The 25972-nt window shown below is 45.7% G+C and overlaps 1 protein-coding gene across 1 annotated transcript in view; it reads left to right on the top strand.

The window, feature by feature from the left end:
* Positions 1–21692, top strand: part of Elapor1 (endosome-lysosome associated apoptosis and autophagy regulator 1) — an 82879-nt gene extending 61187 nt beyond the window's left edge. The window contains exons 10-22 of the mRNA XM_042685479.1: positions 1409–1537; positions 2420–2510; positions 4458–4563; positions 5478–5615; positions 7593–7856; positions 9629–9802; positions 13467–13647; positions 14658–14754; positions 15211–15312; positions 17936–18062; positions 18142–18320; positions 19456–19621; positions 21269–21692. Coding sequence (XP_042541413.1) covers positions 1409–1537; positions 2420–2510; positions 4458–4563; positions 5478–5615; positions 7593–7856; positions 9629–9802; positions 13467–13647; positions 14658–14754; positions 15211–15312; positions 17936–18062; positions 18142–18320; positions 19456–19621; positions 21269–21337 — 1823 coding nt within the window. The 3' untranslated portion in view covers positions 21338–21692. The remainder of the gene's footprint in view (positions 1–1408; positions 1538–2419; positions 2511–4457; positions 4564–5477; positions 5616–7592; positions 7857–9628; positions 9803–13466; positions 13648–14657; positions 14755–15210; positions 15313–17935; positions 18063–18141; positions 18321–19455; positions 19622–21268) is intronic.
* Positions 21693–25972: the final 4280 nt, after the last annotated feature.

Genomic DNA, 25972 nt, shown 5'->3' with positions numbered 1-25972 from the left:
CCTCATTGCTTCTGCAGACCCATCTGAAGCCTAAAGGGACCCAGTCATCTTAACAGAGGCTTCCTGTGTGTGCAGGTGCTAACTAGAAGTTTCGGGAGCATAAATGACCCATTTGGTCATCTACAAAAATGGAGCTGGGTGCTGGTAGCTTATGCCTATAATCCTAGCTACTCAGGAGGCTGAGATCTGAGGATTGCAGCTTAAAGCCAGCATGGGCAAAAAGTCCATGAGACTCTTATCGCCAATTAACTACCAAAAAAGCTGGAAGTGGTGCTGTGGCTCTGGTGGTAGAGTGCTAGTCTTAAGGAGGAAAAATTAAAAAAGCTCTGAGATAGCATCCAGGCCCTGAGTTCAAGCTCCAGGACCAGCATCAAAAAATGAATTAAAAAACAAAAAAGGGGCTGGGAATGTGGCTTAGTGGTAGAGTGCTTACCTTGCATGCATGAAGCTCTGGGTTTGATTCCTCAGTACCACATACAGAGAAAAAGGCAAAAGTGGTGCTGTGGCTCAAGTGGTAGAATGCTAGCCTTGAGCAAAAGAAGTTCAGGGACAGTGCACAGGCCCAGAGTCCAAGGCCCAAGACTGGCAAAAGAAAATAAAAAGGAGTGGAGTTGTAGGGTGGAGAGATTTATGTACCTATTAATTTGGATATTTTTAATGATAGTGTGATAATTAGGTAAACCTCATGTGTTAGGTTAGAAGGTACAACTACATTTTTTTTTAATTATGGTACTAGAATGTCAGGGCCTGGACTCTGTCTCTCAGCTTTTTTTTTTTTTTCAAGACTGGCCCTCTACCACTTAAGCCATAGAGCTATAGGCTTTCTGGTGGTTCATGGGAAATCAGAGTCTCATTGATTTCCCTATCCAGGCTGGCTTCGATGTGTGAGCCTCAGATCTCAGCCCTCCTGAGTAGCTGGGATTGCAGGTGTGAATCTCTGGCCCCCCAGCACACTGAAGTTTTTTTTGGGGGGGGGAGGGGGCCTGAACTCTGGGCCTTGGCACTGTCCCTCAGCTCTTCAGCTCAAGGCTAGCGCTCTACCACTTGAGCCACAATGCCACTTCCGGCTTTTTTTTTCTGCTTATGTGGTGCTGAGGAATCGAACCCAGGGCCTCATGCATGCAAGGCAAGTGCTCTACCACTGAGCCACCTTCCCAGCCCCACACTGAAGTTTTAAATGAAGCTTTTGGTAAGGCAAGAGGATAGGGGAATGCTAGAACAAGGGGCCAGTGTGTACATGTTGAGTTAATTATGTGCATTGTCAAGTTTTCTAGTCTGGTTGACCTACCTTTTTGCAGCAGTGCTTGGCCACCCCTGGCTGGCTGCCTCTTGTCTGTGGGGCTGTAGCTCCAGGAACAGTGGCCACTGGTTTCCTTTCCTGCTGAATGATGGATTTGGGGTTCTGCAGATTGTACCCACTGCCCAGCTGGGACTGAACCTGCCGTGGGATTTGAATACAAATGGTGGAACACACTGCCCACGAACATGGAAACAACGGTGCTCAGTGGAATCAACTTTGAGTACAAGGGCCTGACAGGTGATACCTCTCCCCTCACTGTGAGCTACCACCCCCAGCACTGTCTCAGGCTCTTCCACGTTCACATTTGTTTATAATGGGGGAGTTCTGAGAAAAACTAGCTTATTATGTCATGCATCCCTCTGAAAGTTCCACTTCTTGGGGGCATATATTCGGCAAAAACTTGGTTTCACCCAGGTAATAATGGCTCAGGATTATAATCTTAGCTACTCAGGAGGCTGAAATCAGAGGATCAGCCAGCCTGAATAGCAAAGTCCATGAGACTCTTATCTCCAATTAACTACCAAAAACAAACAAACAAACAAACACCAGAAGTGGAGCTATGGCTCAAGTGGTAAAGTGCTAGCCTTAAGTATAAAACTCAGGAACAGCAGCTAGGCCCTGAGTTCAAGCCCCAGGATCAACACAAAAACAAAAACAAACAAACAAAAAAAAAAACGCAAGTGGCTCACGCCTGTAATCCTAGCTACTCAGGAGGCTGAGATCTGAGGATCACAGTTCAAAGCCAGCCCGGACAGGAATGTCCGTGAGACTCTGATCTCCAATTAACCACCAGAAAACGAAGTGGCAGTGTGGCTCAAGTGGTAGAGCACTGGCCTTGAGCTGAAGAGCTCAGGGTTAGCACCCAGACCCAGAGTTCAAGCCCCATTACCACAAAAGCAAACACACACACACACACACACACACACACACCTTAGTTTCAGAGGCAGAAACAGAGAAAGAAAAATGGCTATCTATATGCTTAAGGTCTTACTCAGAGCTTCAGGGTCTTTACCAAAGTAAATAGGATAAGTACAATGCATTATTGCCCTTATAGACTGGTACATACTTGGCCTACATTAAAGAACATAAGAGTGTTAACTCTTTCCTCTCCCCTTCCAGGCTGGGAGGTGGCTGGTGATCACATTTATACAGCTGTTGGAGCCTCGGACAATGACTTTATGATTCTTACTCTGGTTGTGCCAGGATTCAGGTGAGGACTACAAAACCAAGAGGAAGCCCACTGCAACAACCATGTCAAAATCCTACATACTAGGAATGTTGGAGAGGAGCCTTTCAGAGCTGAACTTTCCTTTATGTTATTTGATTGATTGACTAATTGATTGATTGATTGATACTGGGACTTGAACTCAGGGACATGAACACTCTCCCTTGGCTTTTTTACTCAAGACTGAAGCTCTACCATTTGAGCCACACTTCCACACCTTTTGGTATTTAACTGAAGATTAGATGCCCTGTCTGGCTTTGAACTGTGATCCTCAGATCTCAGTGTCCTAAGTAGTTAGATTATGGGTGTGAGCAATCAGGACCCTGATTCCTTTTTGGATATCCGATCAGAAGATATGAGAGTATAATGATGATTTGGCCAAGTTAACCAACATGCCAACACACTTTCTTAGTTACTTTCCAGGCTGATTTACTCACTGCTGTTTCTGTGTGTGTTTGTGTGCCTGTGTATGCACACAAGTGCTGGTACTGGAACTTGAACTCAGAGTCTTGTACTCTTTCTTGTCTCCCTTGCCCCAAAGCTGGCACTCTACTACTTGAACTGTACCTCTGCTTCTAGCTATCTTGCAGGGAGAGTAGTTGGAGATAAGAGTCTTTTGGATTTGTCTGCCCAGGCTGGCTTTAATCCTTGATCCTCAGATCTCAGTCTCCTGGGTAGTAGCTAGAGTTACAGGTATGAACTGCCAACACCCGGCTTCTATGGCTCTTTTTGACTCCTCATCTTGCTGGGCCACATGCTGCTCAAATTCCTCCCCCTCACAGCATCAGAGATGATTTTTAAAACAGGACCAGAGGTGCCCATATCCCATTCATCTTTATTTGAGACCAGAAGTTTGACAAGGATTGTTATTATTGTATTTGTTCCTATATCCCAGAACAAAAGCAATATATTATTTGTCACTAAAACAACAACAAAACAGGGTACCTGTGCTCACACCTGCAATCTTAGCCACTCAGGAGGCTGAGCTCTATAGATTATAGTTCAAAACCAGGAAAGTCTTTGAGACTTTTATCTCTAATTAACAGCAAAAAGCCAGATGTGGAGGTATTACTCAAGTCGTAGAGGCTAGCTTTGAGCAAAATAGCTCAGGGGCAGTGCCTAAGCCCAGAGTTCAAGCCTAAGGAACAGCACACACAAACAAAGAAAAAACCCAAAACAGCAACAACCCTCCAGGCAGTGTGGTATGGAGGAAGGGGCTTTGGACTGGAAGGTGGCTACGAGAACTATGCAATCCTGGAGAGAAGAGCTGGGAACTGGAGCATCTCAGAATCTAGGCAACATGGCTAAAGCTCAAAGAAAAACCATAAATAGGTTTCCAAAACCAAAGCATGCTCTTCTGCTCGTGACGGCTTTTAAGATAAGGGAGGACTACTGAATGGATTTCCTTAAGTCCATCCCTTCTTGGAAGCCCCTCTTTCATCCCTGAGACGGTGCTCAGCCTCTGTGTGTGTGGTGCGCGCGCGCATGCTCCAGTACTGGAGCTCCAGTACTGAAGCTTTGAATCTTGTGCCTTGAATCTTGGACCTCTGTTGGCTTTTTCTGCTTAAGCCTTACACTCTACCACTTGAGCCATATCTCCACTTCCATTTTTTTTTTTCCACTGGTTACTTGGAGGTAAGAGTCCCTAAGATTTATCTGCCTGAGATTGGCTTTGAACTTTGATCCTCAGATCTCAGCACCCTGAGTAGCAGGGATTACAGATGTGGGCTACTAGCGTCCTGCTTTATTTCTGCCTTCTTTACAGCTGAGAAAGCTTCGCCCTGGCTAGGTCAAGATCCCATAGTTGGGTGGCATAGCTGGATTTAGTCTTTACTCCTTCCTGTCCCCAGCTGACCCCCTGAAAAGTCGTCTGTGCTTCTCCATGAACACAGTCTGACCTCAGGAGCCAATCTTCCCTTTCTGCCCCCACAGACCTCCACAGTCAGTGATGGCAGACACAGAGAATAAAGAGGTGGCCAGGATCACATTTGTCTTCGAGACCATCTGTTCTGTGAACTGTGAGCTCTACTTCATGGTGGTATGTTCTCCTTTCTTTGCTGGTTGTGGGGCTCTCACAGAAAGTCTATCCATTTCCCCCCCCCCCCCCCCCCCCCCCGCCGCCCTTCCCCACTGGCCCTGTGGGCAGTCAAGATAACACACACCTAGCTTGTAGTGAATCCACAGAGGAAAAGCCCAGAATGACCAAAGGGGTGTCATAGGGCTTTTTTCTTTTTCTTTTTTTGTTTTGATGCCACAAAGGTTTGAACCCACAACCTTGAGCTTGATAAGTAGATGCACTACAACCTTAAGCCATGCCCCCAGCCCTTTTATGCTTTTGTTATTTATTTATTTATTTATGGTGCTGGGGTTTGAACTCAGAGCCTCGTATTTGTCAGACTAGGGCTCTATCATGAGCTACATCTTCAGCCGTTGTTATTTTTCTTTTATGGTCAAGGCTGATGCTCTACCACTTAAGCCATACCGCCACTTCCAGCATTTTGCTGGTTAATGAGAGATAAGAGTCCCTCAGATTTATCTGCCCGGTGGCACTGGATTTGAACCTCGATTGTCAGATTTCGGCCTCCTGCATCTAGGAATTACAGGCAGTGCTGGGTGCTTTTGGTATTTTTTAAATAGCGTTTTTCTTTTTTCTTGGGCTGGACCTCCATCCTATTTATGCTGCCCATACAGCTGGGATGACAGGCATGCACCACTAGCAGGATAACCAGTTTTTTAACTGGTTGAGATGGAATCTCATTCACGTTCTGCCCAGGCTGACCATAAGCCATGAGCCTTCTGATCATTACCAGTATTGGTGTGAGCCCCTGTCCCCACTAACATACGTTCTGAACTTGGATCTGCCCATTGTAATGGCCCATGGGATGGCAGCAGTGTGGGCTCCTCTCCTCCTTCAGCCCTCCTGCCTTACCCATTGGTCTGTCCTGGCTTCAGGGTGTGAACTCTAGGACTAACACTCCTGTGGAGACCTGGAAAGGTTCCAAAGGCAAACAGTCCTACACCTACACCATTGAGGAAAACGCTACCATGAGCTTCACCTGGGCCTTCCAGAGGACCACGCTTCATGAGACAGTGAGTCCCTTCCCTTCCCAGGCGCCAGCTCCTGGAAGACACTGCCCAAACCCAGGAGGCTTTCTCGCAGGAGCTCATGGGTGAGGAGTCAGAAAGACCTTCAGGAATCAAGGAGAGACTTGCTCATGCAGCCCTCTGAGGATCATCTCATCTAACTGACTTCCAGGGAGGATGGTACTGGGTACCTTCAATTAACTGTCTGTCCTTACAGTCCTTGCCTGCACGTGGAATCAACCTCCTGCTATTTGGAATAACAACTCCAGTTTTCTTAACTCGCAGTGGTATGGGTTTAATGCAGGAAACTTAGAAAATACAAATAAGTAGGAGGAAGATCCGTTAATTAACATCTGGAGTATTTTCTTCTGTCTAGTCTCTCTTCTCTCTCAATCTCTCTCTCGCCCCCTCGTCCCTCCCCCATCTCCCTTTCCCTCCCCTTTTCCTTCTCCCTCACCTTTGTCTTTCCCTCATTCTTTCCCTTTCTTCTCCCTCTCTTTTCCCCTCTCTTTCCTCTCCCTCTGTCTTATTCTCTTCCTTCCCTCTTTGTTCTTTGAGATAAGGTCTCACTATGTAGCCTATGCTGGCTTTAAACTGCAATCCTCCTGCCTTCTAAGCACTGGGATTACAGGTGTGTATCATCTGGCTTGGCCTTAGCTGATATTTTGCTACAAAACATGGGTTTCTTTTTTTTCTTCTTCTATAGGTAAAGACCTGCTTTTTTATTTAACAGTATCTACTGTACATTTCCTCCATGGTACTTAATCTCTTCATACATAACAAAATGGGACAGTCTTATTTTAAAATGACCCCAAAATGCACATAAAGAACCACTGTTTTTTAATTGTTATATAAAGGTGATGTACAGAGGAGTTACAGTTGCATAAGTCAGATAAAGAGTTCATTTCTTTTTTTTTTTGGGGGGGGGGGAGGGTCCAGTCGTGGGGTCTGAACTCTGGGCCTGGGCGCTGTCCCTCAGCTCTTCAGCTCAAGGCTAACGCTCTACCACTTGAGCCACAGCGCCACTTCTGGCTTTTTTCTTTTTGCTTATGTGGTGCTGAGGAATCAAACCCAGGGCCTCAGGCATGCAAGGCAAGCGCTCTACCACTGAGCCACCTTCCCAGCTCCCCGTACATTTCATTTTGAACAATGTCAGCCCTTCCCTCACTCTCTCCCAGTTCCTATTCTCCCTCCTATTCCCACCCACAGGTTGTATAGTTCATCTTCAATATAGTGTCTAGTGAGTAGTACGGCTGCATTTGTTCACCCTTTATTCCACCCTTTTTGTCCCCTTCCCTTTACCCTCCCAAAGACAGATACACAAATAAGACACAAAAAAAACCCAAAAACATCAACAAAGAAAAAAAACCCTCTTGTTTCTGTTTCCTGGAGTTCATTTAGATAAATACTATTTTCTATGATCAGATGCACATGTGCATTGAGCCTTTGTGATCCTCTCCTAAGAACCTCCTCCTTTGGTCTCACTCTGTGTGAATGCCCAGAGACCTGTATAATTTACCATGTCCAAGTATGTTTTTTTGTTTCTGTCTTTGATTTTTTTTTTACCATCCAATGTATTCACTTGTAGAGTTATAGGTACCTACCACAAATGAGGGAAACGATGCAACCTATGTTTCTCTGTGTCAGGCTTACTTTGCCTAATATAATTTTTTCCTGATGGATGGTACAATATCATTCTTTCTGATGGATCAGTAGAATTCCATTGTGTATGGATACCATTGTGTATATATATATATATACCACATTGTCTTGATCCATTCATCCATTGAGGGACATCTGGGCTGATTCCATATCTTGATGATGGTAAATAATGAAGATACACTGTTAAGTAGTGAAAAGAAAAGGATGCTTCCAAGACTTTTCCTCAAGTGTCATAGGATAAAATATGAAGTATTTTGCTATTTCCATTTTTGGTGCTGTCTCGAGCCTCCACTCTCTCCCCTCCTCTTTCCTTGTCTCTAGGGCAGAAAGTACACCAATGATGTTGCCAAGATCTACTCCATCAATGTCACCAATGTCATGGGTGGGGTGGCTTCCTACTGCCGCCCCTGCGCCCTTGAAGCCTCGGACCTGGGCTCTTCCTGCACTGCTTGTCCTGCTGGCTACTACATCGATAGAGACTCTGGAACCTGCCACTCCTGCCCGCCTAATACAATCCTGAAAGCCCACCAGCCTTATGGTGTCCAAGCCTGTGTGCCTTGTGGTCCAGGCACCAAGAGCAATAAGGTGCCAGCAGTCTACCTTTCATCCTAATCTTGGTTGGATGGCCTTGGAGGCTTCTCAGATGGACTAGATAGGTCGTCTTGAAGGGCTGAGAGCCAATTGTGTCCCCAGTGCACACTCCAGCTGGAGTCCTGGAGGAGTATGACTGATGGGTTCCTAGCAGCAGGGCTTGATTTCCCTCAGTCATAGACAACGTGGCATCTTCAGTTGAGAGCAAGGGAAGAGATAACCAATTTGTCCACAGGATAATTTGGCACTCATGTAGAGACCTGAAGGAATAGAAGAGTCTATGGCTGAATTAGCCTAGCCCAATCGAGCCTGTTATCATTTAGGAAGGCAGCAGCCCCATCTTTGCTGGGGTGTACAGTTAACTTGTATGGTTGTCTCTACCTAGTGCCTTCTTGGCTTCATAAGCATAGAAATTCTTCTCAGAGCCATGTCCCAGTGGATCATGCCTATAATCCTAGTTTCTCAGGAGGCTGAGATTTGAGCATCATGGTTCAAAGCCAGCCCAGGTAGAAAAGTCCATGAGATTCTTTTCTCTGATTAACCAGCAAAAAGATGGAAGTGGGGATGTGGCTCAAATGGTAGAGCACCAGCCTTGAGGTTCAAATCTAAGCAAGAGAGGCCCTAAGTTCACTCTCTCCCTCTCCCTCCCTCCACCCCCTCTCTTCTCCAATGTGGCACAGCAGTACCGCTGCCCCCATATAGTTTCTGCATCCAAGAAAGCATGCATGAGTAAAAGTCTTACTGATCACAGCCACGTAGAGATGTGTCCATAAGACATCGTTTGTATACTACTCTGCAAGCATTGCTTGGATTCAAAATAAGGGCAATGATTTCACCCACCACTGACCACCTCTTTTGGTAGTGTGGACTTGTGAGACAGCCTTCCCTTGCGCTCCCTCTGCCGCTGTGGGGAGGAATTGCAAGGTGTATGGTTGCTGTCCAAATGGGAACTCTATAGCAGAGCAAGAAACTCTGCTTTCAGAGTTCATAGTCCTACCACTTCCTTCTCCTTTCCTTCTCTTCCCTCCCTCCCTCCTTCCTCCCTCTCCCTCCCCCCCCTCTTTTGTCAGTGGTAGAGCTTGAACTCAGGACTGGAGTACTGTACCTGAGCTCTTTTGTTCAAGGCTACTGCTCTACCACTTTGAGCCACAGTGCTACTTCTGGTTTTCTGGTGGTTAATTGGAAATAAGAGTCTCTTGGACTTTTCTACCCGTGCTGGCTTTGAACCACCTTTCTTAGATCTCAGCTCCTGAGTAGCTAGGATTACGGGAATAAGCCACTGGCGCCTGACAATCCTTGTCACCAGTGCCTGGCCAAGCGAAAATTTTTAAAGATGAAAATAATGAATAACAAGAGTAGTGTTACTGCAAGGTTGACCAGACAGTGACTGGTCAGATGTCCTTGCAAAGAGACTTTTTGTATAAGGTTGTGGTGACCTCTGAAAGCTGGTGGTTCTAGAAGAATCCTTCAAGGTAGCCACTGCAGTCATGCACAGATGGCGTGACTCTCCCTTACATCTTCTATGTGCCAAGAATTGAATGGCAAGATACTCATAAATCCTTTTTTCTATCTCTTTTAGTGTCTACCTCCAATCATTTCTCCTCCTTCAGCCCCTTTGGGCTGCATTAGGCTGGGGCGGAGGGGAGGGGGTGTTACTGCCTGCTGCAGCCCCTGGAGATCTCCTTTAGCTCCTCAACAGCGCCCCCTATAGCCTCTTGATGCTCCCTGCAGCTATCTGGCCTGACCTGCTTCCTCTCCCCCCTTAGATCCACTCTCTTTGCTACAATGACTGCACCTTCTCACGCACCACCCCATCCAGGATTTTCAACTACAACTTTTCGGCCTTGGCAAGCACTGCCTTTCTGGCTGGAGGGCCAAGTTTCACTTCAAAAGGGCTTAAATACTTCCATCATTTTACCCTGAGTCTCTGTGGACACCAGGTAAGGGATTCAAGGAAGGTGTGAGAATTGCAAAGGAGAAGCTAATGGATCAGAGGCTAGACCCCAACCCAGAGGAAAAGATACAATGGCTGCAGGCAAGAGGGAAGGAGGAAGTTAAAGGGTTTTAAAATAATAACTGTCCCCGTAAGATTAACTCCTGTGGATGATAAGCGTTTGGGTAAATAGCAATGTTTATTTATTTCTTGTTATCATAAAGATGATACATAGAGGGGTTATAGCTTCATAAGTCAGATAATGAGTTCATTCTTTTTGGACAGTGTTAACCTCTCCCTTTGCTCTCTTATATAGTCTTGCCTGACCTTTCTTTCCCCTCAAAATGAGGACAATTTACACATCCCCAAGCATGCTCAAATTGGTTGTCAGCATTTCACATTTTAGATTTCCAGATTAGAGATGCTCGACTGTAAAGTCTATTAAAACAATCTGCACAATCTGCAAAACTATTAACATGAGGCAGAGCCATGTGCTCTTACCAAACCTGTGGTCTCAGCTACTCAGGAGGCAGAGGTTTCTTGAGACTGTCTAAAAAAAAAAAGGCTGTAAGTGAGCCTCCAGTGCCCAGCTGTGTCTTGGTTTTAGGGAGTAAGAAGTAGTGATCATTGAAAGATGAGAGGAAGCCCCAGAAGGACACTTGGTGAATTGGGAGATAGGTAAAGGTGGAGAATTAGGGAATGGTGGTGGTTTTGTTTTTGTTTTTGTTTTTGCCAGTCCTGGGATTTGAACTCAGGGCCGGGGTGCTGTCCCTGAACTTCTTTTGCTCGAGGCTAGCACTCTAACACTTGAACCACAGCTCCTCTTCTGACTTCTTTGGTAATTTATTGGAGGTAAGAGTCTCACAGACTTTCCTGCTTAGTTGGCTTTGAACTACAATCTTCTGATCTCAGCTAGGACTACAGATATTAACCACTGGCACTTAGTTTGGATGGTGGAGTTTTGTTTTTGTTTTTTGTTTTGGTTGTGGCTCCTTTGTTCTTTTCAGAAATATTTACTACATATGATCAGAGTACAGATCCTCAGATTGAGGACCAAAGAACTGTGATGCACAGTATTCTTGTTGCTCTGGGGTTTATCGACTTTGTATAATCTAGAGAAAAGCTGAGAGATAGTGATTTGTAATAACGTTCGTAATAAAATCTTGTACCATTGAAAATGTCATGTTCTCAAGCTTTTGAGACTATGGGCCCAGGAAGGGCCTGCCCTGTCAAGGGCACCAGAGTTTTGCTCTCCTGAGTATATTTTTAACTCCTCAATAAAGTGACTTGATCCCCCACCCCCTCAAAAAAAAAAAGAAGAAAAAAGAAAATATTGGACTTTGCATAGCAACCAAGTTATACATTAATATTCTATGAACCTAACGCCTAAGGTTCTCGAAGGAACATTATCTCAATATATTCTCTTTTTTTTTTGGGGGGGGGGCTTGATACTTGGGCTTGAACTCAGAGCCTGCAACTCTCAGTTTGCTTGGTTGGCTTGCTGGCTGACACTCTTGAGCCATACCTCTAGCCCTTATTTTCTTTATTACAAAAGCCCAAGGGCACAAAGCTCTGGTTCAATCTCCAGCCCAAGGAAAAAAATCTGAATTCCTACCATTTTCCAGACCTCTACATAGTGAAGTTATTCATGATTGGAGAAGAACCTACTTCTTTTTCTCAATGTATTTTTTTTTTCTTTAAAAATGGAAGGGAGGGGGTGGGGCTGTGGTATAGTTCAGTGTTAGAGTGTTGGTCTAGCATACGCAAGCCTCTGGATTCTCTGTTCCCAGCACCTCTCCCCAGAAAAGTTCATCAGTTAAAACATATAATAAAGGCTGGGAATGTGGCTTAGTGGTAGAGTGCTTGCCTCGCATACATGAAGCCCTGAGTTTGATTCCTCAGTACCACATATACAGAAAAAAGCCAGAAGAGGTTCCATGGCTCAAATGGTAGAGTGCTAGCCTTGAGCAAAAGAAGCTCAGGGATAGTGCCCAGGCCCAGAGTTCAAGCCCCAGGACTGGCAAAAACAACAACTACCATCACCACAAAAATAAACCAATAAAGCCAGGCACCAATGGGTCATGCCTCATAATCCTAGCTTCTTAGGAGGCTGAGATCTGAAGATCGTGGTTTGAAGCCAGCTTGGGCAGAAAGTCTATGAGACTCTTTATTTCTGGCTAATGAGCAAAAAGAAGTGGAGCTGGCTTAAATTGTAGATAGTGATTTGTAATAACATTTGTAATAAAACCTTATAAAACTGAAAGTGCATGGTCTCGAGTAACAGCTTTAAACGTCTTCTTTTAGGTTAAGGGAGCCAGGTGCTGGTGGCTCACAACTGCAATCCTAGCTACTCAGGAGGAAGAGGTCTGGTTATGGGGTGTGACTGAACCACTAGGTGTCTCTGTCTAGAAAGTGATACTGAGACATGCCTGATAGAAGGCCAGCACTGAGGGACGCACTGAAGGAACATGAGCTTGGCTAGATGTTCATATAAATTGTACAGGCTTCTGGGATCCATTTACACGTTTCTGTATCTGTCTAGAAAACAGACTCAAGGAAGGCCTCATAACTTGTGTGCTGGCTGTTTAGAGCTCCAAATCAGTTGGTACCATTATAACCCTGCTCATATAGGGCTCCCAGGTGACTTAAAGAAATTAAAATGGGTGCCGGGCACTGGTGGCTCACGCCTGTAATCCTAGCTACTCAGGAGGCTGAGATCTGAGGATCCCGGTTCAAAGCCAGCCCGGGCAGGAGAGACCGTGAGACTCCTATCTCCAATAAACCACCAGAAAACCGGAAGTGGCGCTGTAGCTCAAGTGGTAGAGTGCTCGCCTTGAGCTGAAGAGCTGAGGGACAGCGCCTAGGCCCAGAGTTCAAGCCCCACGACTGACAAAAAAAAAAAAAAGAAATTAAAATGGGGCTGGGAATGTGGCTTAGTGTTAAAGTGCTTGCCTAGCATGCATGAAGCCCTGGGTTTGATTCCTCAGTACCACATAAACAGAAAAGGCTAGAAGTGGCACTATGGCTCAAGTGGTAGAGCAATAGCCTTGAGCCCTGAGGTCAAGCCCTAGGACTGACAGAAAGAAAGAAAGAAAGGAAAGAAAGAAAGAAAGGGGAAAAAAAGAAAAAGAAAAGGAAAGAAAATGCTGGAGACCTCTGGGCCAGAGTCCCCAAAACTAGGACATATTGACATTATTTTCTCTGTGTGTGTGTGTGTGTGTGTGTGTGTGTGTGTGTGTGTGTGTGTGTGTGTGTGTGTGTGTGTGTGTGTGCCCTGTGAGCCTTGAACTCAGGGCCTAGGCTTTTTTTGCTCCAAGCTAGTATTCTACCACTTGAGCCACAGTTCCACTTCCAGCTTTTTTTTTTGCTGCTTAATTGGAACTAAGAGTCTTATGGACTTTTCTGCCCAGACTGACTATGAATAACCATCCTTAGATCTCAGCCTCTGAGCAGCTAGGATTATAGGTATGAGCCACCACACCTTAACCTCCCTACTTCCTTTATTAAAGTCTGTTTTACCATAGACCTGTGATGAATCATTCTACTGCAACATAGCATTGAAAGTGTGAACTTTCAGATGGGGCTGGGGAGGGGGACTCAAAAAACACTCCCTAGTCCTTTTGAGAATTTCTCTGTAACCATTGCCATTTGTCTACATCCACCCCCCCCAGGGGAAGAAAATGTCCGTGTGCACTGACAATGTCACTGACCTCCGGGTCCCTGAGGGCGAGTCAGGTTTTTCTAAGTCTATCACAGCCTACGTCTGCCAGGCAGTCATCATCCCCCCAGAGGTGACAGGTTACAAAGCTGGGGTGTCCTCACAGCCCGTCAGCCTTGCTGATCGACTTGTTGGTGAGTAACCAGGCATGTGAAGTTGTGTGTGTGTGATATACATGGTCCCATGGGAGGGGCCTAGCATCCTGACCTTTGTCTGCTAAGTGTCCCTGGGAGCTCTGATCAAGCTTTGGTACATGAGCCAAAGCTTTTGGCTCAAGTGTTTGGTTGTGTTTTTTTAAGTGGGGAAGGAGGTTGGAGGTAGAGTGCTAGCCAATGAGCCAAAAGCATCAGATAGTGAGTTCAAGTCACAGTCTTGGACCAAAAAGACAGTTGTTTTCATGAGCCACTTGGGGGGGTTGTGATAAGATGAAGTTGGGCAGGGAAATGGATAGAGATAGAAGAAATCATGTTGAGCAAGGTAAGCCAAGAGCAAAGAGACAAACAGCACATGGTCTCCCTGATAAGTGGATGTTAAATTCAAAATGTAAGGTGATATGACAAAATTAACAAGACTTAAGAAACAAAGGACTTCCACTCATCTGGATGAATCATTACTAAATAACCCCATGCTACTGATTACATATATGGTATATATGTGTACACCGGAGGGAAACCAGGAGGACAACACAGAACTAGAGGGAATCAGGGAAAAACATACAACAGCGGGACCCATCAGCTGCACTGGACATTGACCAAAATGAACTAAGCAACTCAATGGCAGCGATGGGAGGGAGGGAACAAGTGGGAAAGAGGGAACAGCTGATGCTAATGCAAAACAAAAGAAATGCACATATCACCCAATGTGGAAGAAATAACTGTATTGCAAAGCTCATAGAACTCATAAATGTTATAGACATGATAGACAATTTGCCCCATGAAAGTTAGAATGTGTGTGTGACTTTAACTAAGCATCACTATCCCACAATACAGTGAAATTTGGGAAATCATGTAATCAATCACAATAAAGAATTTGGAAAAAAAAAAAAAGATGAAGTCAGCTGGATGTTTATAGGTATTGAAAGCATCCAAGTGGCTACCAGCTAATGCTACCAGTGAGAACTAATTAGGAACGCTTAATTTGGCAGGTGTGTCAACAGACTTGACTGTGGACGGAATCACCTCCCCAGCTGAACTTTTCCACCCAGAGACCTCAGGAATACCAGATGTGATCTTCTTTTTCAGGTGGGGAGAGGCTAGTTGACTAATGCTTTTGCCCAATTTCTTTTGAATCCCCTCCCTCTCCAGCCACCAACCTACCTGACCAAGCCAGACATGTGAGGTCTAGCAGATCTGCCCAGTTATGAGAATACATGCTGGTTGTTCCTTCATCCTGGCTTCTTGGGTATTATTGGGACAGTTCTTCCCTGAAGGCAGAGAGAAATACCAGCAAAATCTGCAGGAGATAATCCCATCTAGCCTAGGCTCCAGTATATACTAGCCTTATCTTCTCTAGGCCAGTGTATTTCTCCTTTGACTAGGTCTATTGACCAAGCTCTATGGGCTCCCTATGTGTTAGGCTGGAGGCCAAGTCCAAACTTGACTGGTGAAGGAATCATCCCATCTTGATTTCATTTAATGGCGCTCCACTACCATGGTAGAGTAGCTCCCTTCCCCATGGGGAACTGGCTTTGTCTGCAGGTCCAATGATGTGACCCAGTCCTGCAGTTCTGGAAGATCATCCACCATCCGAGTCAGATGCAATCCACTGAAAACTGTCCCTGGAACTCTGTCACTACCAAGGTAATCCCTACAAGGAAGCATGACAAATGCCACCATCTCCCTTCCTTGAATTTACTCCATCTCAACAGGCAGGGATTGCTGAGACAGAGCAGAAGAGAAAAAAGTAGTCTGAGATCTATGAATGAACTTTCCGGGGTTGCAGACATGGTCCCAACCCCTCAATCATCAAATGGCAAGAATGGGGCAGGAGGAAGAGTCAAAGCTACCGTTACCTCCTGGCCGTTATGGTGGCAGCTGTGTAGCATAGTGACTAACGGCTATCTGTGAGAGCCACATTGATATTACTTCGTGAGGTTATTACATTTCTTATCTTTTCCAGGCCTCCTATTTTTTATATATAAAATGAGCATAATATTAAGTCTCTGTAGGCAATTGTTTTGAGGATTCAATGAAACAATGAGACTTTAGGATTTCTCTTGAAGTCTTGCCATTATTAATATTAGGAACAAGTTGGGGCTGGGAAGGTGGCTCAGTGGTAGAGCGCTTGCCTTGCATGCCTGAGGCCCTGGGTTCAATTCCTCAGCACCACATAAGCAGAAAGAAAAAAGCCAGAAGTGGTGCTGTGGCTCAAGTGGTAGAGCACTAGCCTTGAACTGAAGAGCTGAGGGACAGCTCCCAGGCCTGGAGTTCAGGCCCCACGACCAGACACCCCCCCCCCCCCAAAAAAAAAAGCGGTTACCTATGTCCTGGGTTTAATCCTCAGTACCAAAAAAAAAAAAAAAAGAAATTAGGAACAAGTTATGATCCTAAGAATCTCTCTGCAACCAGAAGATCCAATCTGAGCCAGAAGCCAGTGGCTAACATGTGGAATCCTAGCTACTTAGGAGGTTGAGATCTGAGAATCATGGTTTGAAGCCATCCTCAACAGACAAATGCAGGAGACTCCAATTAACTTGCAAAAAGATGTGGCTCAAGAGGTAGAGCACCAGTCTTGAACAGAAAAGGCCAAGTTAGAGAGTAAGGCCCTGAGTTCCAACCCCAGGACACTACTCTCTTCCTTTCTCTTCACATAACATCAAGTAATATCTTGATGAGCACTTATCGCTTAAGGAGCACAGTTTAGAAATTTTTTCTCTGAAACCATTGATTGGGGATCTGAGAAGTAAAGCAGGACATCTTGATTAGCCAGGCCTCTGCCGCATTCCTGTAATTTTAGCACTTGGGAGACCAAAGAAGGAGAATCTCAAGTTTGAAGACAGCCTGAGCTACATAATGAGACCCTGTCTCCAAAAAAATAGGCCGGGGGTCTTGACCCAGCCATAGTGTTGGAGTGTAAAATTATTGTCCTTGCTGTTGGAAACATGAAAGTACAAAGCATACATCCATACCTGAATGCTCTCTTACCTCCAGTCCTTACCAAGGACGCTATATTGAAGTGACTATTGTAGCCAGGCAATGGTAGTTCATACCTGTAATCTTAGCTGCTTAGGAGGCTGAAATCTAAGGACTGGAGGTCAAAGCTAGTCCAGGCAAGAAAGTGTGTGAGACTCTGATCTCCAATGAACCACCAAAAACCCAGGAGTGGAGCTGTGGCTCAAATGGTAGAAGACACTTTAAGTGAAAAAGCTAAGGAGTACCCAGGGCCTAAGTTCAAACCCCAGCACCAGCATAAAATAATAAAAGTAGCTATTTAAAATGTCACGTATCAGGGCTGAGAAGGTGGCTCAGTGGTAAAGCGCTTGCCTTGCATGCATGAGGCCCTAGGTTCGACTCCTCAGCACCACATAAACAGAAAAAAAAGCCGGAAGTGGTGCTATGGCTCAAGTGGTAGTGTGCTAGCCTTGAGCTGAAGAGCTGAGGGACAGCGCCCAAGCCCAGAGTTCAGGCCCCAGGACCAGACCCCCCCCCCAAAAAAATAAAATAAAATAAAATGTCATGTATCAACCAGGCACTGCTGACTCATACTTATAATCTTAGCTACTCAGGGAGGCTGAGATCTGAGAATTGTGATTCAAAACCAGCTCAGGCAGGAAAGTCCATGAGACTCTTATCTCCAATTAACTATCTAAAAACTAGAAGTAAAGCTGTGGCTCAAAGTGGTAGAGTATTAGCCTTGAAAAAAAACCAAAAAACTCAGGGACAGCACGCAGACCCTGAGTTCAAGCCCCAGAACTGGTAAAAATAAAAATAAAGTCACATATCCATGAGTTCTGAGGATTGCAGTTCAAAAAAGCCCAGTCAGGAAAGTCTGTGAGATTCTTATCTTCAATGAACCACCAAAAAGCTGAAAGTGAATCTGTAACTCAGCTGGTAGAGTGTTAGCCTTGAGCAAAAAAAACTCAAGGACAGCACGCAGGACCTGAGTTCAAAACCCAGTACCAGCACCAAAAAAAATAAAAAGTCACATCCCCATGGGAAGGCCCTCTGAGGGGCTCAGGCAATTCATGTTAGCTGCTACCCATCATCAGCAGAACATAGGCAGAAAATGGGAGCCCAGTAGAGGTTGGAAGGCCTCACCTGTAGAATAATTGGGGATAAAGGTGTGAGTGGAGGACTAGTTGGCAGGACTCAGGTGATATACTTAAGTGAGAGAAGATGAACGAGGCAAGGGCTGAATCCACCAGCTCTTCCTCACCAGTCCAGCGAATGCGAGTCAGCTCAGATCTCCTTTCTGCTTTGCTAGCACGTGCTCAGATGGGACCTGTGATGGCTGTAACTTCCACTTCCTGTGGGAGAGTGTGGCTGCTTGTCCGCTCTGCTCAACCGCCGACTACCATACCTTCCTTAGCAGCTGTGTGGCTGGGATCCAGGTAGGCTGCCCTCTGATCGGGGACATCCGAGGAGAGAAGGGAACAGGAGGTCTGAGATCCTTGTTTTTCTCCCTGACAGAAGACGACGTATGTGTGGAGAGAACCAAAGATATGTGCTGGTGGTATCTCCTTGCCAGAGCAGAGGGTCACCATCTGTAAAACAATAGATTTCTGGCTGAAAGTGGGCATCTCCGCAGGCACCTGTACTGCCATCCTGCTCACCGTGTTGACCTGCTACTTTTGGAAAAAGAATCAAAAGTACATGCTGGGATGCTGGAGTTTGAAGATGGGCAGGGTTGGGTCACTGAGCAGGGAAATCATCTTAGTGTATCAGTTAGTGGGCATTTGATCTAGAGTTGATCCCAGAGCCTATAAATGCAGACAAACACTTGTAAAGTCCCTTCCCTGGGATACACCTTGGTTATCCTGACTCCTGAACAGGGATGGTACAATGTGGCAGTCTATAAATGGCTATTTGATTCTCAAGAGAAAAGCCAAGAATGGCCGGTGTCAGTGGCTCATGTCTGTCATCCTCGCTACTCAGGATGCTGAAATCTGAGGATTGTGGTTCAAAACCAGTCTGGCAAGAAAGTCTATGAGATTCTTCACTTAACCACCAAAAAAGCCGGAAACAGAATTGAGGCTCAGTGGTAGAGTGCTAGTCCTGAGCAAAAATACTCATGGACAGTGGGTGCTCAGGCCCTGAGTTCAAGCCCTGGAATCAACACACACACACACACACACACACACACACACACACACACACACACACACACACACACACACACGAAGTATGTCCTTGAGCTGGAGATATTTGTTCAGCAGAAGAACACTTGCCTCCCTTGGAAAAGACCCTGTATTCAAAGACCTTCCCTGTAACAAAAACAGAATATCCTTTCCCATGTTATATACTGAACAAATAATGTTGTCATTATAATATATCCATTGAGCTTTACAATCATAGAAACAGCCCATCTGTGTGTGTACCAGCCCTGGGGCTTGAACTCAAGGACTGGGTGCTGCTCAGGGACAGCCCTTGAGCCACAGTTTCACTTCCAGCTTTTTGGTGCTTAATGGGAGATGAGTCTCATGGACTTTCCTGCCTGGGCTGGCTTCAGACTACAATCTCAGATCTCAGCCTTCTGAATAGCTAGGATTACACACGTGAGCCATGGGTGCCCAGCATGAAACAGCCTATCTTAAAGAAAAGCGATCACTTAAACTTGGAGCCAAGAGCTCTTCTCTTACTCCAGCTCTGAACCAGGTATTTTGCTGTCCTTCAGTTTCCTTTCCCAAGACATGAGACTATCTGCTTAGAGTCCAACCTCTCTCTGCCTTTCCCTCTTGCTCCTATATTCTGGTGTCATGTCTTTCGCATCCTCTCATTCCACAGACTAGAATACAAGTACTCCAAACTGGTGATGAACACGACCCTCAAGGACTGTGACCTGCCAGCAGCTGACAGCTGCGCCATCATGGAGGGCGAGGATGCAGAAGACGACCTCATCTTTACCAGCAAGAAGTCACTCTTTGGGAAGATCAAATCATTCACCTCCAAGGTAGAGAGATGGCCAGGGCACTGAGGTCAGCCACGGAGGGCTGGACAAGACACCACTCCTAGGCACTTGCAGACCTGTAATTACGCTGCCTTTACCTCCTCACACCATTCTGTCCCCCACCTGGAAATCCTGCCTTCTACCTTCTCGTGTTCACCCCAGTCCTTTCTCCTGGGGTCCTAGTCTGCTCTTGTCCCAGCTCCTCTCCCAACATGCACCTGAGTTGGTGAATTGTTTGAGCCTTTTTAACTTCCAAAGTGTTGAACCATCCATGATTGTAAGAATTATTCCCCCTCAACCCTTCTTCAGTTCTTTTCTTTTTTGGGGGGTAGGGGATGGACAAAAGATGGTCTCTAGGAACATGTGATGGGCTAAGGCTCTCCTTTGACCAGTGGAGGGCGCTGTCCCCTTGGTGTCTGCACCCAGACCCAAGAGGATGAGTCATAGGGTAGTCTAAACTGCTCACCACTGAGCAGTTCTGAGCTGGGAGGGTTGGCTCCAAGTGGGTGGGTGAGTTGAGTATGAAGCCCATAAATACAACACAGACACCACTGTCTCTGGGCATGGGGCCAGCAGAGAGCATCCAGGCAACTCCTGGAGGGCTGCTGCAGCCAAGAACGCACACCTGACTACTGCTGGGAGCCAATCATCCAAACAGGTGTGGGTGGGGAGCATGGAAAGAGGGAGGAGCCGACAGAAGGGTGAGTGAAGAAAGAATGGTAGCTAGGTGTTCTGATGACTGAATCTCTTCCCTTTGTGCTGACCGTGTTGCCAGGTTGACTCCCTTGGCCTCCTTAGATCTTTATTTATTTATTTATTTATTTATGTTCTTCATCCTTGGAAGAAGAGTTTGCTTGGGGAACTTCCTCAGTCTACCTAGGTCTTCTAGAACTCAGCAAAGATGCAAAGCAGGCTGCCAGGCACCTGTGGCTGTAATGCTACTTAGGAGGCTGAGATGTGAGGATTGAGGTTCGAGGCCAGCCCAGGCAGAAATGTCTGTGAGACTCTTATCTTCATTTCACCAGCAGAGTGCCAGAAGTGGAGCTGTGACTTGGTAGAGCACCAACTTTGAGCAAAGTAGGTGGGCAGGGCCCAGGCTCTGAGTTCAATCCCCAGTACTGGGGACTGGGGAAGGCCGGGGGGGGGGGGGGGGGACAAAAGAGGAGGCAGGAGGGAAATACACACACACACACACACACACACACACACACACACACACACACACACACACACACACACACACACACAGAGCAGGTTTGGTTTGGTTTTGTGCCCAAGTTTGAACTCAGCGCCTAGGTGCTGTCCCTGAGCTTTTTTGCTCAAGTTTAGCCACGGCTCCATTTCCAGCTTTTTGGTGGTTAGAGATTGAGTCTCAAAGACTTTTCTGCCCAGATCTCTTCAAACCAGATCTCAATTCAGACCTCAGCCTCCTGAGTAGCTAGGATTACAGGTGCCCCAACAGGGTTTTGTTTTGTGAATGATTTGTCTTATTCTCTGCGCTTGAAAGGAGCTATCTCATTTCAATATTTCCACAAAACCACTGAAAGTTCTTTAAGGGTTCCTTCTGTCACCTGTTATCCGTTTCTCTTCTTTGTCCCCCTAAACTTGTCCCTGCACAGCAGCCAGTTCCTGTCCCCATCTCTCTTTCAGAGGACTCCTGATGGATTTGATTCAGTGCCACTGAAGACATCTTCAGGAGGCCCAGACATGGACCTGTGAGAGGTGCTCCAGCCGCCTCGCCTTGGCACATTACCTGGCAAGCCTGTGACGACTTGGGTGCCAGCATCTCACAATACCCGCTGCTGGAAATCTCTTCATTGTGGCCTTATCAGAAGATGTTTGAAGTTCAGATCTTGTTTTTTTATATACATATATAGAGAGAGTCCCCAAACCTTTTCTGCTTGCCTCAAATCTGCCAAATATACCCACACTTTGTTTGTATATGATTCCCTTGCTTGCATTTTGTTTCCTAACTGGTCCAGCTGCCAAAGCCACAGCCTCACTTGCGCATTTGGTTTAGTTTGGTTTATGGGTTTTTTTAAATCTGTTTATTTGGTTTTAGATCAAGTTTCTCTATGTAGCCCAGGTTGGCCTCCAACTTGTTATCCTCCACCTTCTACCTCCCAAGTGCTGAGCTTACAGATGAGCCCAGACTACCCATAATTGTTATGGTTCTGGAGTTAAAAAATATGTCTTTTTAAATAAAGAAATTATTTCTTAGCCAGTGGCTCATACCTGTAATCCTAGCTACTCAGGAGACTGATCTAAAGGTCGAGGTTCAAAGTCAGCCTGGGCAGAAAAGTTTGTGAGACTCTCATCTCCAACTAACCATCAAAGAGCTGGAAAAGGAGCTATGGCTCAAGAGGTAGAGCACTAACCTTGAGCAAAAAAGCTAAGGGACAGTGCAGAGGTCCTCAGTTGAAGGCTGAGTATCAGCACAAAGAAAGAAGATAGGAAGGAAGGAAGGAAGGAAGGAAGGAAAGGAGGGAGGGAGGGAGGGAGGAAGGGAGGAAGAGAGAGAGAGAGAAAGAAATGATTTCTTCTTTTTTCTTACTTAAGGGCAGAAACTGCTAGAGTTTTTCTGGTTATATGCCCTCAGTTCATGATCTCTTTAAGAGTCAGGCTGGGTGAGGAGATGATGGGGTTTCTGATAGACAGTCTTCATGGTAGCTGGGATTCATTTCTCCTGGATAATCAGTTCAACCTGAGGGCAATTGTGAGTCTGAGGACAGGATGGGCAAGGCTTGAATAAGACGAGCTTTGTAAGCAAAAAGGCAAGAAAGGAGGGGATTTTTGTTTGTTTGTCTTATTTTATAACCAGGTATCTAATTTCCTTCTCTTAAGTAAGCAATAAATATTCTCATTTCAGCCAAATGAAAATATGAAGAAAATGCCCAGTTCTGGAGATGTAGCTCAGTGGTAGGACAGTTGCCTTGCAAGCACAAGGCCCTCGATTCCATCCCCAGCACTGGAAAAACAAAACAAAACACTGCAACAACAAAAATATCCAAACCCCCTGGCCAATCTCACTATTTTTCTAAAACTTTCCAAGCCCAGGCACTGGTGGCTAACATCTATAATCCCAGCTAGTGAGAAGGCTGAGATCTAAAGGTCAAGGTTCAAAGTCAGCCTGAGGGAAAGTCTATGAAACTCTTATTGCTAGAAGTGGAGGGTATGGCACGAGGAAAAAGAAATGGAAGGGTATGGTGCAAATGGTAGAGCTCTAGCCTTGAGTGAGGATGCCTTCAGTGAAGAGGCCCCAAGTTCAAGCTCTAGTACTGGCATTATGAACAAACAAAAACCTCCTTCCATCTCTCTATGACACTGAAGGGAACCAAGCCAAATGTTCTTACCCTTATCCTCACTCAGCCTTTACTTGGCAAAACCCTGCCTGTGAGGAAACTCCTGTGTTTGAGAACCCAGGCCTCTAATCCCAGTTCTATTACAGAAAGAACACAGTACGCCAACGTTACCGTTGGCCAGTATTGGAGTACCCAGTCCACAATGACATGGCACTGAGTGATCCTGATAGCTGTTTCTGGATTTAGTCACAGAATTACCAACTTCTTGGCTGGCTAGAAAGGAAGTGAGCCAATAATAGGTGTCTCACGCCTGTAATCCTAGCTATTCAAGAGGCTGAGATCTGACGATCACAGGTGAAAGCTACCCAGGCAAAAAAAGTCAAAAGACTTGTATCTCCAGTTCATGAGCAAAAAGCCAGAAATGGAGGTATGGCTCGAGTGTCAGCCTTGAACAACAACAACAAAACAACAACAACAACAAAACTAAACTAAAGGAGAGTATGAGAACCTAAGTTCAAGCCCCAGTGTGGACAAAAATTAAAAAAAAGAGTTGGGCCCCAGACTCATAGCCTGATGGGAGAACCAGACTAGTCTTCAAGGAGGGATTCTAGTGATGTTTAACAAGATTCTCACCAAACTGGGATGCTTCTGGCTTCCAAGTCCTTGTCCTTCTCTTTTTCCTTTTCTCATTTCCTTTGTGCACTAAAACAAAAAATGAGATGCTGGTGACTCACACCTGTAATTCCAGCTCCTCAGGAGAGGATCATGGTTTGAAGACAGCCTGGGCAGAAAGTCTGTGAGACTCATGTCCACAAAAAAAAATGCAGAAGTGGAGCTGTGGTAGGAGAGTGCTACCCTTGAGCAAAAGCTCAAGGAGGATGTTCTGGCCCTGAATTCAAGCCCCCAAACAGGCACAAAACCAGAAAAAGATTACTGACTCATTTCTGGCAACCTCAGGTATGAAAGGTGAGTAGGATGGGTAATTCTCTCTATCCCTTTCTTTTATTCCAATTGTAACTGATGGGCATGAAGTACCCAGGATGATAAAAATGAGAGCAGGACTTTCAGTCACTTTTTCTTTCTACTCCTGGCAATTCGCCATCACTATCAGGCTAGCATGACTACCTCTTGGTCAAGCCCCAGTTGCCTGTGGTTTGTGCCTGTGTCCCTTCTCTGTGACCATTTGGGTAACCAGATGGTTAGTATAGAACGGAAAGGTATTTCCAAGTGATATGTCTGCCACAGTTGGCTTGCTCATCTGATTGCCCAGGGACACCTTGGCAATGGTCTTAGAAGCCATTGAGAAGTGGAGCTATGCCAAGACTCCTGGCCATTAGGAGCATCAGCGGTGGCAGGCAGTCCATTGGCTAGACGCATTTCTGGGTTTCAAGTGTTTCTAGTAGACAAATTCTCTCTCCTGGCGAGGCACCACTGGCTCAGGCCTATAATCCAAGCTACTCAGGAGGCTGAGATCTGAGGATTGTGATTTGAAGCCATCTAAGACAAGAAAGTTCGTGAGACTCTTAGCTCCAATAAATCACCAAAAAAAAAAAAAAAAAAAAAGAAGTGAAGCTTTGGATCAAGTGGTAGAGGGCTAGCTTTAAGAAAGAAAGAAAAAAAGCTAGGGAACAGAGCCTAAGGCCTGAGTTCAAGCCCCAGTACTTTCTTTTTTGTGTCTCTATGAGCTTGTAGCCTTAGTGGTATGTCTCCAGATAGCTGTTCACAGGTAACTCCTGAGCTCCATCAGCCTTGGCAACACCTGGGCTTCTGCTTCCTGATGAGTAATTAACTGCCATTTGGAATGAAGGTGACAGAAGGTTCTTAACCTATTCTAGGAAAAAAATAGGAAAAAGTATAGTTCCTTTGACTTCTATATTCTGACATTTTGAAACTGAGTACCTCTCAAGCAACCCCAAGTCTCTGCTCTCCTTTCTAGGAGGCAATTACCATTTTACCAGGATGTTTTGAAGGGAAATGGTTAATTTAGACAGTTCGGTTTTAGGGGGTTTTGTTGTTGTTGTTGTTGGTTGGTTGGTTTTTGCTGGTCCTGGAGCTTGAACTCAGGGGCTGGGCACTGTCCTTGAGCTCTTTGTGCTCAAGGCTAGCACTCTATCTCTAGAGCCACAGTGCTACTTCTGGCTTTTTCTGGGTAGTTTATTGGAGATAAGAGTTTCAGGGATCTTTCTGCCTGGGCTGGCTTTGAAACATGATCCTCAGATCTCAGCTTCCTGAGTAGCTAGAATTTCAAGTGTAAGCCACTGGCCCCAAGCTCAGATTGTTTATTTTTTAATTTAAAAAAATTGTGTGGGTACTGGAGCTGAAGTCAAGGCCTGGGTGATATCCTTTAGATTTTTATCACTCAAGATTAGTGCTGACAGCTGGGGATGTGGCTTAGTGGTAGAGTGCTTGTTTAGTATGCACAAAGCCCTGGGTTTGATTCCTTAGTACCACATAAACAGAAAAGGCTGGAAGTGGTTCTGTGGCTCAAGTGGTAGAGCTCTAGCCCTGAGCATAGAGAGGCTCAGGGACAGTGCCCAGGCCCTAAGTTCAACGCCCATGACTGGCAAAAAAAAAAATTAGTGCTGTACCACTTGAGCCACAACTCTCTTTAAGGTCTTTTTCTGGCTAATTAATGATAAAGTCTCATGCATTTATCTTCCCAGACTGGCTTTGAACCAGTATCCTCAGATCTCAGCTCACTGAGTAGCTAGGATTACAGATGTGAGCCACTAGCATCCTGTTCAGATTATTTTTACTTTGTTTTATTTTTATCAGGTTTTTTTGGGGGGAGGGGGGGAGGGAGTCCGGTCGTGGGGCCTGAACTCTGGGCCTGGGCGCTGTCTCTCAGCTCTCAGCTCAAGGCTAGCTCTCTACCACTTGAGCCACAGTGCCACTTCCGGCTTTCTTTCTTTTTGCTTATGTGGTGCTGGGGAATCGAACCCAGTGCCTCATGCATGCAAGGCAAGCGATCTACCACTGAGCCACCTTCCCAGCCCTTTACCAGGGTTTGAACTCAGGGCCTCTTGGTCTTGTTTGCTTGACTTGCTTAGCA

Source organism: Dipodomys spectabilis, unplaced genomic scaffold (genome assembly GCF_019054845.1).
Source record: "Dipodomys spectabilis isolate Male_0828 unplaced genomic scaffold, ASM1905484v1 ptg000002l, whole genome shotgun sequence".
In the NCBI taxonomy this organism is placed as follows: Eukaryota; Metazoa; Chordata; class Mammalia; order Rodentia; family Heteromyidae; genus Dipodomys; species Dipodomys spectabilis.
Note: the sequence above shows the minus strand (reverse complement) of the source record. Positions and strands in the feature narration are given on the sequence as shown.